This window comes from Heptranchias perlo, chromosome 5, assembly GCF_035084215.1.
Source record: "Heptranchias perlo isolate sHepPer1 chromosome 5, sHepPer1.hap1, whole genome shotgun sequence".
Classification (NCBI taxonomy): Eukaryota; Metazoa; Chordata; class Chondrichthyes; order Hexanchiformes; family Hexanchidae; genus Heptranchias; species Heptranchias perlo.
Window position 1 is genome coordinate 127,340,374 of NC_090329.1, and position 13,215 is coordinate 127,353,588.

Sequence of the window (13,215 nt, forward strand, 5' to 3'; positions counted from 1 at the left end):
TTCTAAAATCTGCCCTAAACCAAGTTGTTCTAGTTTTTGTACTGGCTTTTTCCCCTTTCTATTTGAGCTTAAACCTTATTGTGATCACTACTGCCAACGTGCGCACCTACTGGATCTATTTCATTACTCGTAACCAGATCTAGCAACACCTCCACCCTTGTAGATCCACTAACAAACTGCTTGAGGAAGGAGTCCTGTGAACAGTTTAAGAATTCCATATCCTTTTCTCCATTTGCTCCCTCTCTGTCCCAATCAGTAAGTGGATAATTAAAATCTCCCTGAACAATAATTTTGTTGTTGCTCATTTCTCTAATTTGGCACTAGATTTCTTCCATTTCCTTCCCACACTTTGGAACTCTAATATGCCCCATCTAACATTGAAAAGTCCTTTTTTAAATCTTTGAGCTCCAACCATTTGACTCTGTACCCCTTGTCTACATCGATCCTCTCAATAGCATGTATTCCCCCTTTTACCGATATTGCCATTCTGCCTCTTTTCTATCCCTCCTAAATATATTTTATTCCGATATAATTATTGTCCATTCTTAACAGTATTAATAGTAACCTGGCTTCAAACTGGATAAGTGTGGATCTTCCTGTAAAATAATTGCTTCCAATTCCCCCAGTTTATTTCCCACACTGCACATTGCAGTACATTCATTTTAACCTTGTTTGCTTTATTTAAAACCACTTTTCCCTTTTTTGTTGTCCAAGCTTACTGCCTACCTGTCCTTCAGTCTTGTCCCTGCTTATGCCTAGTCCATTGGATTATATTCCTCTACTCGACATCCCTCTTGTTAAATTGTTTTCTCTACAGCACTATTATAGCGACACTTAGAATGGTTTTCCATGCATTTTAACATGTAATGTGACCCACTCAGCAATTTCAATATATACTACATATATTGCATACAATATAAATATTAAAAAGCTTCTGCAGGGTACGTACTTCATCCACCAACCTGTTGTCATGATTTTTAGTCTTGTATTTACATAGAATTATATAGAATTTTTAAAGCACAAGAACAGGCCATTTGGCACATCAGGTCTATGCTGGTGTTTATGATCCACACAAGCCTCCTCCCACCTTACTTCATCTCATCCTATCAACATATTCTTCTATTCCTTTCTCCCTCATGTACTTATCTAGCTTCCCCTTAAGTGCATTTATGCTATTTGCCTCAACCACTCCACGTGATAACGAGTTCCACGTTCTCAGTTCTGTCAAGATTTCCCATTCAATTTTGCTATGTCAACTGTCACAATCTAGTTACAGGCTTAGGCCACCAGGTGGCTCTTCAGAGCAAGATTCTGAAGCCTCCCCCATCACCATCTTGTATGTAAAGAAACTCTCATTCATCAATTGGCTACGGGTAACACTAGGGGTAATTTATTATATCATGTAATTCTAACGTCTCTTACTGCATTTGTTTACAGGGCTTCTGTTCATGGTTGACAGCCATCTTTAGAATAAAGTGAGTATTGCCATCTTTTTCAAATAATTTGGCAGTATAATTTATACTGTGATGAATTTTGAAGTCTAATTTGTTAGAGCCCAGTAGTTATGGTAATGTCTCATGACCCAGAGCCTTGTCATTAACTTAAGAAAATATTTTAAATTTTACCATGTTATCAACTTGGAATGGAGAAAGCCCTCTTGATGTTGCAGCAAATAACCAAAGTCTTTGACATTCCTTGGGTTATTTTCTCTCCCCTGCCATGCCCCATTTTGTATTTCTAGGCACTCCTCGTTTGATACTGGATCTTACGATGTTTATGCAGTAACATTTATGCTGGAATGCACTGCAGAGGATTTAATCGCAATCAGGCGGGGGCCAATGAATCAGGAAAACCATTGTACGGTCACTATTATGATTGACAATGATCTCAGTCCCCCCCCACCCTGTATTGCTCAATCAATGGTTTTCATACTTTTCTGTATGGAGGATCCTTCTGCAAATTGATACTCTTCCAAGTAACCCCTGCAAGTATTGACACCCTCCTGGGTGCCCATATCCTACTTTGTGGAGCATGTCCGCTATCTAAAAGAAAACATTGCTGTTACAGAAAACTTATTTAATTGGCTGCAGCAGAATTGAGGCGCTAGTAAGTCAGCAAATATAATGCAGAAATCTGATGAAGAATTGAGAGAAATCAGTTAACTGTGATGACCCTCCCCATTTGAAAACCTGGGCTCTGAAGTACATATAGGAGTTATTCCACTCTCATTATGGTCCCTATGTTATTGTTATGTTACTTAAAGCCATGATGACTCCTCACTGAAATTATCTTCACCCAACATTTTTATCTGTCTATCATTGTAAGCATCTTCCAAGATTTGGGAAGGGGAGAAAGCATACAATCTATCAAATGCAAGCTACAGTTAGTATTATAGGCCATTGGTTTCATGCTTAAACTTAAGTCCTATCTGAACTTTTTTTTGAGGGCGGAGCAAGGGATCCAAACCTGCTGAGACGGGTCAACCTTTCCTGAGCTGTTTTGCAAATGATGGAAACCTGAAAGAACTATAACCACTGCGATTACTTTTTTTTATTTAGTGCCTTTTGTCGAATATCCAAAGCCCTACTGCCTCCTGTAGTATCTAACCAATTGCTGTCAGTCACGTGCAACAGTACTCTATAAATCAAAATAAACTGCTTCCATCGAAGCTTCTGGCAGATGGTACAGAAGAAGTTACTGAATTAAATGTTTGATTTGCAATTGAAGGAGATTGCTTAACTGGCAAAGTTATAAGTACAGCTTCCTTTTGATTATGTTTTATATAGCTTGATGTACTTTTTTCCCCAACTGCAATCTCCTCCAGCTGCATACATGACACTCACCCCCTTCTCTAACACCAATTTATTCCTCGTGCTCCATGGCCACTCTTTCAGTCGCGCTCTCATTATTTTCCACCGGTGCCCCTACCCCATCCAAACGTGTGTGTGTGTGTGTGCGCGCGCGCGGTAGGCCCAGGTCCCCAATCCAAACAACGACAGCATTTTGATTTCAGCTCAAATCGTCACCTGTGTTCATTTCCACTTTGTTCAGGGATGAAGAGATCAGAGAGAAATGTGGCGAGGATGCCGTCCATTACTTGTCCTTCCAGCGTCACATTGTAGGACTTCTGGTCGTCATCGGTGTTCTGTCTGTGGGTATAGTGTTACCTGTAAACTTCTCAGGAGATCTGCTTGGTAAGCCTCGCTAAACTTTGAATCATCTTTTTTAAAGATGTTCCTGTGCTCAGTGTAGTTTAATAACTTTACAGTTTCTATAGCAAACACAAAACAAAGTGTGAGATGCAACAATTGTACTTGGAAATCGCACCTAAAACAATGCAAAACAAAGTTTGTCTCTTGCACACGTTTCTTTTGGATGATGCAACTGTGGAGGCCGAACACCCTCCCTACAGGTGCTTTAACCTGACTAAGAACGGCGTCGAGGCGAGGGGGCGTCAGCTGCTGAGGCAAGGCTCTCGTCCAGTTGACACCATCCATTAATGTAAACCTCGTGACCTCCACACAGCTGTTTGTAATGAAAGACCTATTTTCCCCTGGATCTTGCTCTCTGGTTTCAGAGCAGCAATCTGCTCTTGTGACCTGCCAGTCGAGTTGAGCCAGCCTGTAACATGAGCAGACTGCACATGACTGGTTCAGCATCAAACTCCCTGGGCTGCCCACAATGTGCACTTGTGTATGATGGGATGTTTCCAGTTCCAGCTACCCTGCATGGAGACCAGAACAAGGAAGCAGTTACATGGGGGAACAGTGCACATAGTTCTACTTGGTGTAACTCTCTTGGTACCTAATTTCCCTGGACTCTTAACAGCTCAAAAGTGGAATTTAGTCCTGTTTTCAGTTAAATAAAGCAGGTCCTGTACAGTCTCAATCGATTTAAGACCAATTAATTTCTTCTCCTTTTCCCCCACCTTGCTCCAGACTTGGTCCCCTTCTTTATCCTGTTTAAAAAGAACAGATACAGACATGGCAGCTTTCAATGTAACAGGTTGATGCCTGTGTAATGTACTGCTCAGCCTGTTAGTGTGGTGTAAAAATACCCACTGTTTATAAACCAACATCTCTGGAGAATAAGTATGTCATGTAAAGAAATAATAGAGGCGATCGGGATCTGCTTATGTGGCAGATTTGAACAGAAGCTGCAGAGACAGCTCTGTAAAAAAGTATCTGAGAATTCAGATACCATCAGTGTAGGTTTGTCATGTCAACCTGGACATTTCTGCTGTGCTTATCACTTCAAATTAGCATAAAAATGAAATGCTGGAAATACACAGCAGGCACATCAACATCTGTAAAGAGAAGACTGGGTTAATGTGCCAGATGAATGATCTTGTATCTAACCCTGTCTTTCTCTTTGCAGGTACTGTGTTTCCAGCATTTTATGGTGTTTCAGATTTCCAGCATTTGCAGTTAATTCTATCTTTACTGTTGGTTCCATTACTGCCCTCTTTTTTATGTTTTCACAACAATCGTGCTGTACATCCCAGTCAGTGGAGGCATTGAAGCATTTTGCTGTCTTCATTTTGTTGGTGCCCTGCTGCTGCTGGAGGATGAAATGTCAAGTCCCTGCCCCTCAAAAGTGCACCCAAGTGTTTTGTTGAAGTAGCACCTGATTTTAAGAGTATTCTGTCCTAGTCAACAGGGTGACACTGCTGTAACACCAGTCAAGGCAGAGAAGTGCAGGTTCACTTCATTTTCCCCACTCTGGCTTCACCGAGCTAATCTCTGCCGCAGTATGCGGAAGATGCAAAATGGAAGGCAGATTTTTTTTTTATTTGTATGTGGGCGTCGCTGGCAAGGCCAGCGTTTATTGCCCATTCCTAATTGCCCTTGAGAAGGTAGTGGTGAGCTGTCGTCTTGAACCGCTGCTGTCCGTGTGGTGAAGGTTCTCCCACAGTGCTGTTAGGTAGGGAGTTCCAGGATTTTGACCCAGCGACGATGAAGGAACGGCGATATATTTCCAAGTGGGGATGGTGTGTGAATTGGAGGGGAACGTGCAGGTGGTGTTGTTCCCATGCGCCTGCTGCCCTTGCCCTCCTAGGTGGTTGAGGTCATGGGTTTGGGAGGTGCCGTCAAAGAAGCTTTGGCGAGTTGCTGCAGTGGTTTTGGCCGTTTTCGGTGGTAAATTTGTGGGGTAGGGGGGGAGAACGAACACCTGAGGGTGAGTCATCACTGGGCTGGTCGTGTTTTTCTTCTGGCTAAATGTAGCCATGGAGAACAGTTTGCCAGTCCAGCTTGTTGTCATTTATGCCTGCCTCAGATAACAGCAAGAAGGTAACTAGATTAAACAGTGGGATGTACATTATCGCCAAAGAAAGGACTTTTCTCTCCAGCTGATGATTGAATTTTACAAGATGAGAAACGTAGTGCAAAGTGTGGATTTGAGTGGCACCATCAATCAGGCACCATCGGGTGAATATGCGATGAACAAAATGCAAGCTTAAAGATATGCATAATTGTGATAGATTGCCGGGTATACTCGGTGTGAGCATTCCCTTCAGTATATTCCTTTTTAAGAATGCTTTTAAATAAAGGATAAACTGTAGATTTCCCCCATTGGCGTGAAAGCTTAAACAGCTTGAAATCTGTTGGTCTTGGTCATTATAACCAAGTGCTGTTTTTTCCTCACTAACAAAGCCATGAGAAATTGTCCTGTAACAATTAAAAGGAGACGAATGAGCGCAGACTTCATTTTAACGTTTTTCCCTTTCTCTGGCTGTAATGAATTGGTGATTTAAGGGGTTGAGGCTGGGTTCTGTTTTTTTAAACCTTGATTGGTGGGAGGGATGTCCTTGCCTGGAAAAGCAGATCTGAAATAGACCTGATCGGGATTCAGATGATGGGTGTGGTTTATTCCAGACCTTGAGAGCTGGGCATAAAATCAACCTTGAATTTTCTACCGAGTCCTGAGAGACAGTGTCTGAATTAGTTAATGAAATGGCACCAAATAAAAAGCAAGGAATTTGGAACAGGAGCTGATCATTCAGCCTGTTGAGCCTGCTGTCATTCTGTTATCCATGGCAGCCCAGTGTTGTGGTGGAGGTCTTGGGCTTGAACAGTAATCTGTGCAAGTGACCAGAAAGATATGGGTCGCATTGTAGGTTGGACTAAGGTAGATCCAACATCTGAATAATGAAAATCTGAAAGAAAATATAAAATACTACAAATACATAGCAAGCTCATTAGTATCTGGGTGGTGGGGGGGGGAAGACAGGTTGACCTTTTGGGTGTAGACTTTGTCAGAATTGATCGGTCTATGTCTGAAACATTATCTTGAGACAAGAGGACACGCTCGAAACATTTAACTTGTCTCTCAGATGCTGGCAGACCTGCTTATTTTCATCATTTTCTATTCTGATCTAATTGTGACATTTTATCTTTCTGGGTATGTGCAGTGTTGAAATTGCTACAGTCATGCTGTAAATTAATATTCTTTCTTTTTCAGAAAATAATGCATACAGCTTTGGCCGGACAACTATAGCAAACCTGAATTCTGGGTATGCATCTTAAAAGACTGGTGGGGTGCAAAAACAGTGACGTTCTAAACCTAATAAGGGTCCCCGTTCGATCCAAGAGTGTGTTGTAGTTCAGAGCTTTTTATATCCCATTTTTAAAAAATGTGCAAAAGTGGTAATTGGCACTAGGGTTGAGTTCCAAGGGTGCCCTCAGCTACCTGGTACCTCACCCAAGTAGTGAGAGTTCTTGCCAGGCTATTTGATTGTACAGGAGCTTCACTTGAGCCTGATCCTTTGCCCAGTGTCCTTATCGATACATGCTCTTTCCAATTGGAGTCGACAGATAGTGATTAGAAGTCTGACTCTTGACTTCTTTATTTTCTCTTTTCTACAAACCCTCCCCATTTAAGGCCTGCTGGTGTTGAGGCATCTGTAGTGTCCCACTACTGCCCTGCCTGAAAACAAATAATAAAGCCCTTTGTTTGAGCCAGAGTACTTTCTTGGTCTATATGGCTGCAGTGCAAATCCACACCGTGCTTTTTGACCAGTGAACCATTGGGGAAGCCCACACACTCTCTTATCTGAAGTCATGGCCAAACAACTTGCTCCAAGGTTTCACAGAGGTTGTTATACAAGATTAGGGCTCATGGGATTGGGGGTAATATATTAGCATGGATTGAGGATTGGTTAACGGACAGAAAACAGAGTAGGAATAAACGGATCATTTTTGGGTTGACAGGTTGTAACTAGTGGGATTCTGCAAGGATCAGTGCTTTGGCCTCAGCTATTTACAATATATATTAATGACTTAGATGAGGGGACAGAGTGTAATTTATCCAAGTTTGCTGATGATACAAAGCTAGGTGGGAAAGTAAGCTGTGAGGATGCAAAGAGGTTGCAAAGGGATGTAAACAGGTTAAGTGAGTGGGCGAGAAGGTGGCAGATGGAGTATAATGTAGGGAAATGTGAAATTATCCACTTTAGTAGGAAGAAAAGAAAAGCAGAATATTTTTTAAAAGGTGAGAGACTAAGAAATTGAATCACAGAAAGTTGACATGCAGGTACAGCAAGCAATTAGGAAGGCAAATGGTATGTTAGCCTTTAATGCAAAGGGGTTGGAGTATAAGAGTAAGGATGCGTTGCTGCAATTATATAGGGCTCTGGTGAGACACACCTGGAGTACTGTGTACAGTTTTGGTCTCTTTACCTAAGGAAGGATATACTTGCCTTAGAGGCAGTGCAACGAAGGTTCACTAGATTGATTCCAGGGATGAGAGGTCCTATGAGGTGTGATTGAGTAGAATGGGCCTATATTCTCTGTAGTTTAGAAGAATGAGAAGTGATCTCATTGAAACATATAAAATTCTTAAAGGACTTGACAGGGTAGATGCTGAGAGGCTGTTTCCCCTGGCTGAAGAGTCTAGAACGAGGAGGCATAGTCGCAGGATATGGGATCGGCCAATTAGTACCGATATGAGGAAAAATTTCTTCACTCAGAGGGTTGTGAATCTTTGGAATTCTCTACCCCAGAGGGATGCTCAGTCTTTGAGTATATTTAAAACTGAGATTGATAGATTTTTGGACACTGAGAATCAAGGGCTATGATGATAGGGCAGGAAAGTGGAGTTGAGGTCGAAGATCAGCCGTGATCTTATTGAATGGCAGAGCAGGCTCAAGGGGCCTTATGTTCTTATGTTCTTAATCTATCTTTAACTGGTTGCATGGTAGTAGGAGAGAGCATGCTGAGAGAATATGCCATGTCACCTTACTCCCTTCCTCACAAAGCAGTGTTAAGGGTATTTCTTTTCTACTTTAAAATGAGGCCTATTAATGCTGGGCAGGGGCAACCTCCTAAGTTACTGAGATCCCTGAAGGACATATTCAGATTTGGCCAGATTGTTGTATCTGAGAATTGTTACGTTGTCTATATGGGAGTAAAGGCCAGAAATTTGTTCTTTGGGAAGTGGGGAGAAGGTGTCACTTTACAAATGGATCATATCCTCCCTCAGATTTGCCTCCTAACAAAGTGAGCTATTGCTTCTCTTCCACCATTGAAGGAGCAGCAACAATCCAGCATTGTGATCAATAAAAAAGCAACTCTTTCGTTCCCATCCACCTATTTTAGTCCAAACTCCCACTGCTGATTTTAAAATCAGACAGCCCAGCAGGGTAGAAATGGGGTAGAGATCTAAAGTTGGTAGCGGGAGCAAAGACTGAAGTTGGGAGGGAGAGGCAGCCACTTAAATATCTGAGCTGGAAGAGCAGACACAATAGAGCGAGGTGTGCTGGTGGAAATAAAACAAAATGATCGGGTACGGTAGCATAGTGGTTATGTTAATGGACTAGTTATCCAGAGGCCTTGACTAATAATCCGGAGTCATGAGTTCAAATCCCGCCATGGCAGCTGGGGAATTTAAATTCAATTAATAAAATAAAAATCTGGAATTAAAAAAAAAACTAGTATCAGTAATGGTGGTCATGAAACTACCGGATTGTCGTAAAAACCCATCTGGTTCACTAATGTCCTTTAGGGAAGAAAGCCTGCTGTCCTTACCTGGTCTGGCCTATATGTGACTCCAGACCCACAGCAATGTGGTTGATTCTTAATCGCCCTCTGAAATGGCCTAGCAAGCCACTCAGTTGTTCAAGAAGTTGGCTCACCACCTTCTCAAGGGCAATTAGGGATGGGCAATAAATGCTGGCCCTGCTAGTGACGCCCACATCCCATGAACGAAAAATAATATTGGTGAATGCCAGCTGATGTGAAGGTGAGGATTTAGATGAAGAGAAGCTTTGTGATGTTGAACCTTGTCTTGTACAAGGATCGTGGATCTTTTTAAAGTTTTGGGTGGAATTTTAGGGCATCATCTGTGTGGCACTCCTTGTATGCAAGTCTTTTTTTTGTCAGCTCTGTAACCTTTTTCCATTTTAAAACAGGAATGACCTGCTGTGGCTCCATACGGCTTTTTCTTTCCTGTATCTGCTTCTCACAGTCTACAGCATGAGGCGACATACCTCAAAGATGCACTACAGAGAAGATGATTTGGTAAGTATTGAAATAAAATATTCTTTAATCCATTGTACTTTTGTAGTCAGCCCAATCAAACTTCAGTCTCATTGAACAGCTGCCGTTATTAACTGGCCGGTATCTGAAGATTCTTTGATTCGGTCTGCTAGTTGCATTATTTTACCAACAAATCAGTTGCACATGATGGCTGGAATTATATGCTGAGTCTGCATACGCTAAGTAATTCTACAGTTAGTATCTGTTTTGTAACTGAAGATCTTTGTGGTTTCTCTGGTGCTGAAGCAAATCATCCAACTGTGATGTTTCCTGCAGTATCCAATGTGGAACTGAGCAGTGCAGACCAAGGCAACCCCAGTTCAGTCCCTGGTTTGTACTAACTCAGCATTCCCCCTTTTCCCACACTATTTGTCATGCACTATGTGCAAAAGCAGGCAGGCTACCTGCTCAGAGATCTCTACAAATGGTGCTTTGCTGCTTGGAGTTGCTGCTGTAGTCTGGAACAATTCCCTTTTGTTTTTGGGGGGTAGGCATCCTGAAGTAAATTTCGATTTTATTTTTTTCTAATTTATGCCACTAAAGTTTTCAATTTCCAACATTTTGAAAGATGAAGTAGATGTGGGCTGAGTCTTAGAGTGTGTGAAAAAGAGAGAAAAGAACAATACGACACTAGTCCACACGGAAACATAACCGACAACATGAGCATTGGAGATGCAAAGTAGGTGAAAATAGACAGTTTGTGTGACGGGAAGTCTTATCTATGTTTAATACTTCAGAGATTAATCTGGAAAACAGGCCTCAAACCAAACCAAACTAGATGCGACAAAGGGTACCACTGTGGTACATAAGAGAACAGATGTTGGCTGATTTGTTTTGTGTCACAGATAATGTTTGAGCCGTAACAGGTTTGCAGAGACATTGAAGCCAGAACATGTAAATAGAGAGAGGAAGAAATTATAAACTCATCTGAGTTTGATGTAGTGACATTTAGAGGAAGAGAGGAAAGATGGTCCATGCAACAAGGAGGTTTACTGGACCGTATATGGGACAAATTAGTTTAGAGCAACAAGTGAATTTTGGTTCTGTCAGAACAGGAGTGGAGGGATAATGGCAGAATGGATTCCTGTATGATGGGAGGTGGTAATTATGGGTTGGGGATGTATTTTGGGTAGGAAGATGGCGCAGAAGTTCTGTAAAGCATAATCTGTGGAAAGACAAATGGGAAATCTCTTTAGTGGGATGTTGTTGGTAAAGGAAAAGGCCTGAAAGTATGAAGTATTACGGATGAATGTATATCCTACAAGAAGGACATTAGGCATACGTTGTTGAGGACGGTGGAAGTAGCTGCTTTTAAGTAGGTTATTGGCAAAGGTGACGTATGTGTTTAGGGGGTAGGGCCTGGTGTCTAACTGAGAGTGAGTGAGGTTAGTGGCATTCCATACACAAGTCTCAATCTACTCAGAATTTGTGGAGAATTGTTCAGCCCTGATCCCTTCCCCCTAGTCAGGATCCTGTGTGTAAACTGTTCCTGAGTTAATAGATAGCCTTAAACTCTGGATTGCTAATACAAACTGTTGATGTGTTCGGACATAATAAGCAGAAGCTGCAATGTTTGGTTTCTACCTGATCTGTACCTTTACTATTAAAATAAGTGCTAATAAATATGATTCTCAATTAGACTCTAGATAGTTTTTTGTCACTTACGCAGTGTATATTGCACAAGCGAAGGAAGCTTAAAAATAAAATGTCAATTTGCACCAGAACGTCATAATTGACTGTGCCCAGACTATGCCTCTCCCTTCATCCCCTTACTTATGGGGGAAGTATCTGACCTGTGCACTTTGCCTTTGCCCAACAACAACTTGCATTTATAGAGCATCTTTAACATAGTAAAATATTCCAAGGCACTTCACAGGAGCGATTATCAAACAAAATTGGACACTGAGCCCCATAAGGAGATGGTAGGACAGGTGACCAAAAGCTTGGTCAAGGAGGTAGGTTTTAAGGAGTGTCTTCAAGGAGGAGAGAGGGGCAGTGAGGTTTAGGGAGGGAATTCCAGAACTTAGGGCCTATGCAGCTGAGGACACAGCCACCAATGGTGGAACGATGAAAATCGGGGATGTGCAAGAGGCCAGAACTGGAGGAGTGCAGAGATCTGAGGGTTGTAGGGCTGGAGGAGGTTACAGAGATAGGGAGGGGTGAGGTAATGGAGGATTTGAAAACAAGGGATGAGAATTTTTAAATCGAGATGTTGCCAATGTAGGTCATTGAGCATAGTGATGATGGGTGAACGGAACTTGATGTGAGTTAGGATCTGGGCAGCGAGTTTTGGATGAGCTCAAGTTTACAGCAACAAGGCCAAGATTTTATGTTTTGAAGTGCAAAGAATTGAGTGCACAACTCCACATCCTATGTTCATGGCATTAAGAGTTGTAGAACCAGTCTGTCCCACAACTGAGCTTTTCAGTTCTGAAATGTTTATCGATGAGGCAGTTGGAAAATTGTAACTATTGAAGTTGTTAGTTATTTAATGTATTGAGAAATCAAGAATTGGAAATATCATATGGTCCTACAAATCAACTAGTGCAATATTAAATTGGGCTATGTGAAAGTCAGTGGAGGGGGGGTGTGGGAGGAGTTGGTTTTTTGAAGAAACCCCAGGGAACTAATTAGCTCAAAAGGAAGAGGAGCTTATTTTCATGGTTGGCTGTCAGAAGTATGAGTGAGTCACTACAAATCTAAATTGGAGACCAAATTGATGTGGTTGGAAATATGGGCTAGGCTGCTGCTTAAAATACTCTCGAATTGAGAAATCTGGCAAATCTTTTATGGTGTCTTTTTTTTAATCGTAGGTAAAACGCACTTTATTTATAAATGGATTATCAAAATATGCTGAACCAGAGAAAATAAAACAACACTTTCAGTAAGTACACTTTCAGCTATCTTACTGTTGATAATGGAAATGGTGTTCTTCGAAGAGAGAAGGAATGAAAAAGAGGGCTATAGAGAAATGTTGTTGTAAAACACTGTGCCAATAAGCCCCTTGCATTTTCAATGCTGTTAACTATCTTGTATACATTTCTAAGATCATCTCTCAGCTTTTCAGCCTGGAAAGAAAATGTCTTAAGTTTCTCCCGTCTTTCCTCACAACTCAGGCCTCCAAGGATCAGCCTCTGGCTCTTTGCACAACCTCTAGTATTCGGATATCTACCCTGTATCTCAGTAATCAGAACTGCGCACAGTATCTGAGGTGTAATTCGAGCACTATACAGTTTAAGCAGGACCTCTGACTTGTACTCTACTGTTTTGATATATAGAATAATGGATTCCTGGGAGTGATTACAGACTGGAATCTAATCGAGGGGTTCAGATGGTTTATATATAGATTAATGGATACCTGAGAATTAATAAATGGCTGGGATTCAAGTGCTGATCTAAAGCCTAATGGATAAATTTACATTGGTCCTCTGAATCTAGAGATTAAATTTCATTCTTTAGTCTGGTAAAAATACAGCTTAAATAGGTTAGAATTTTAAAACAATGCAGTTGCATCATGTAGTATTCTTTGTGTAAGATTAACTGATACTCTGTCCATTACAGAGAGGCTTACCCAGACTGCACTGTTTATGAAGCCCGACTCTGCTATAATGTGGCAAAACTGATGCATCTCGATGCAAATAGGTAAGTAACCCTTCTTTCTCTTGTAGGGTGGTAATTA

The 13,215-nt window shown here is 41.5% G+C and overlaps 1 protein-coding gene across 4 annotated transcripts in view; it reads left to right on the plus strand.

Moving 5' to 3' along the window:
- The window catches only part of LOC137322096 (CSC1-like protein 2), a 187,698-nt gene that overhangs the window by 120,658 nt on the left and 53,825 nt on the right, over positions 1-13,215 (plus strand). For all 4 annotated transcript variants that reach the window (XM_067985179.1, XM_067985182.1, XM_067985181.1 and 1 more), the window contains 6 exons: positions 1,438-1,475; positions 3,052-3,194; positions 6,463-6,514; positions 9,410-9,518; positions 12,350-12,420; positions 13,098-13,178. In XM_067985179.1, the coding sequence (XP_067841280.1) occupies positions 1,438-1,475; positions 3,052-3,194; positions 6,463-6,514; positions 9,410-9,518; positions 12,350-12,420; positions 13,098-13,178 (494 nt within the window). The remainder of the gene's footprint in view (positions 1-1,437; positions 1,476-3,051; positions 3,195-6,462; positions 6,515-9,409; positions 9,519-12,349; positions 12,421-13,097; positions 13,179-13,215) is intronic.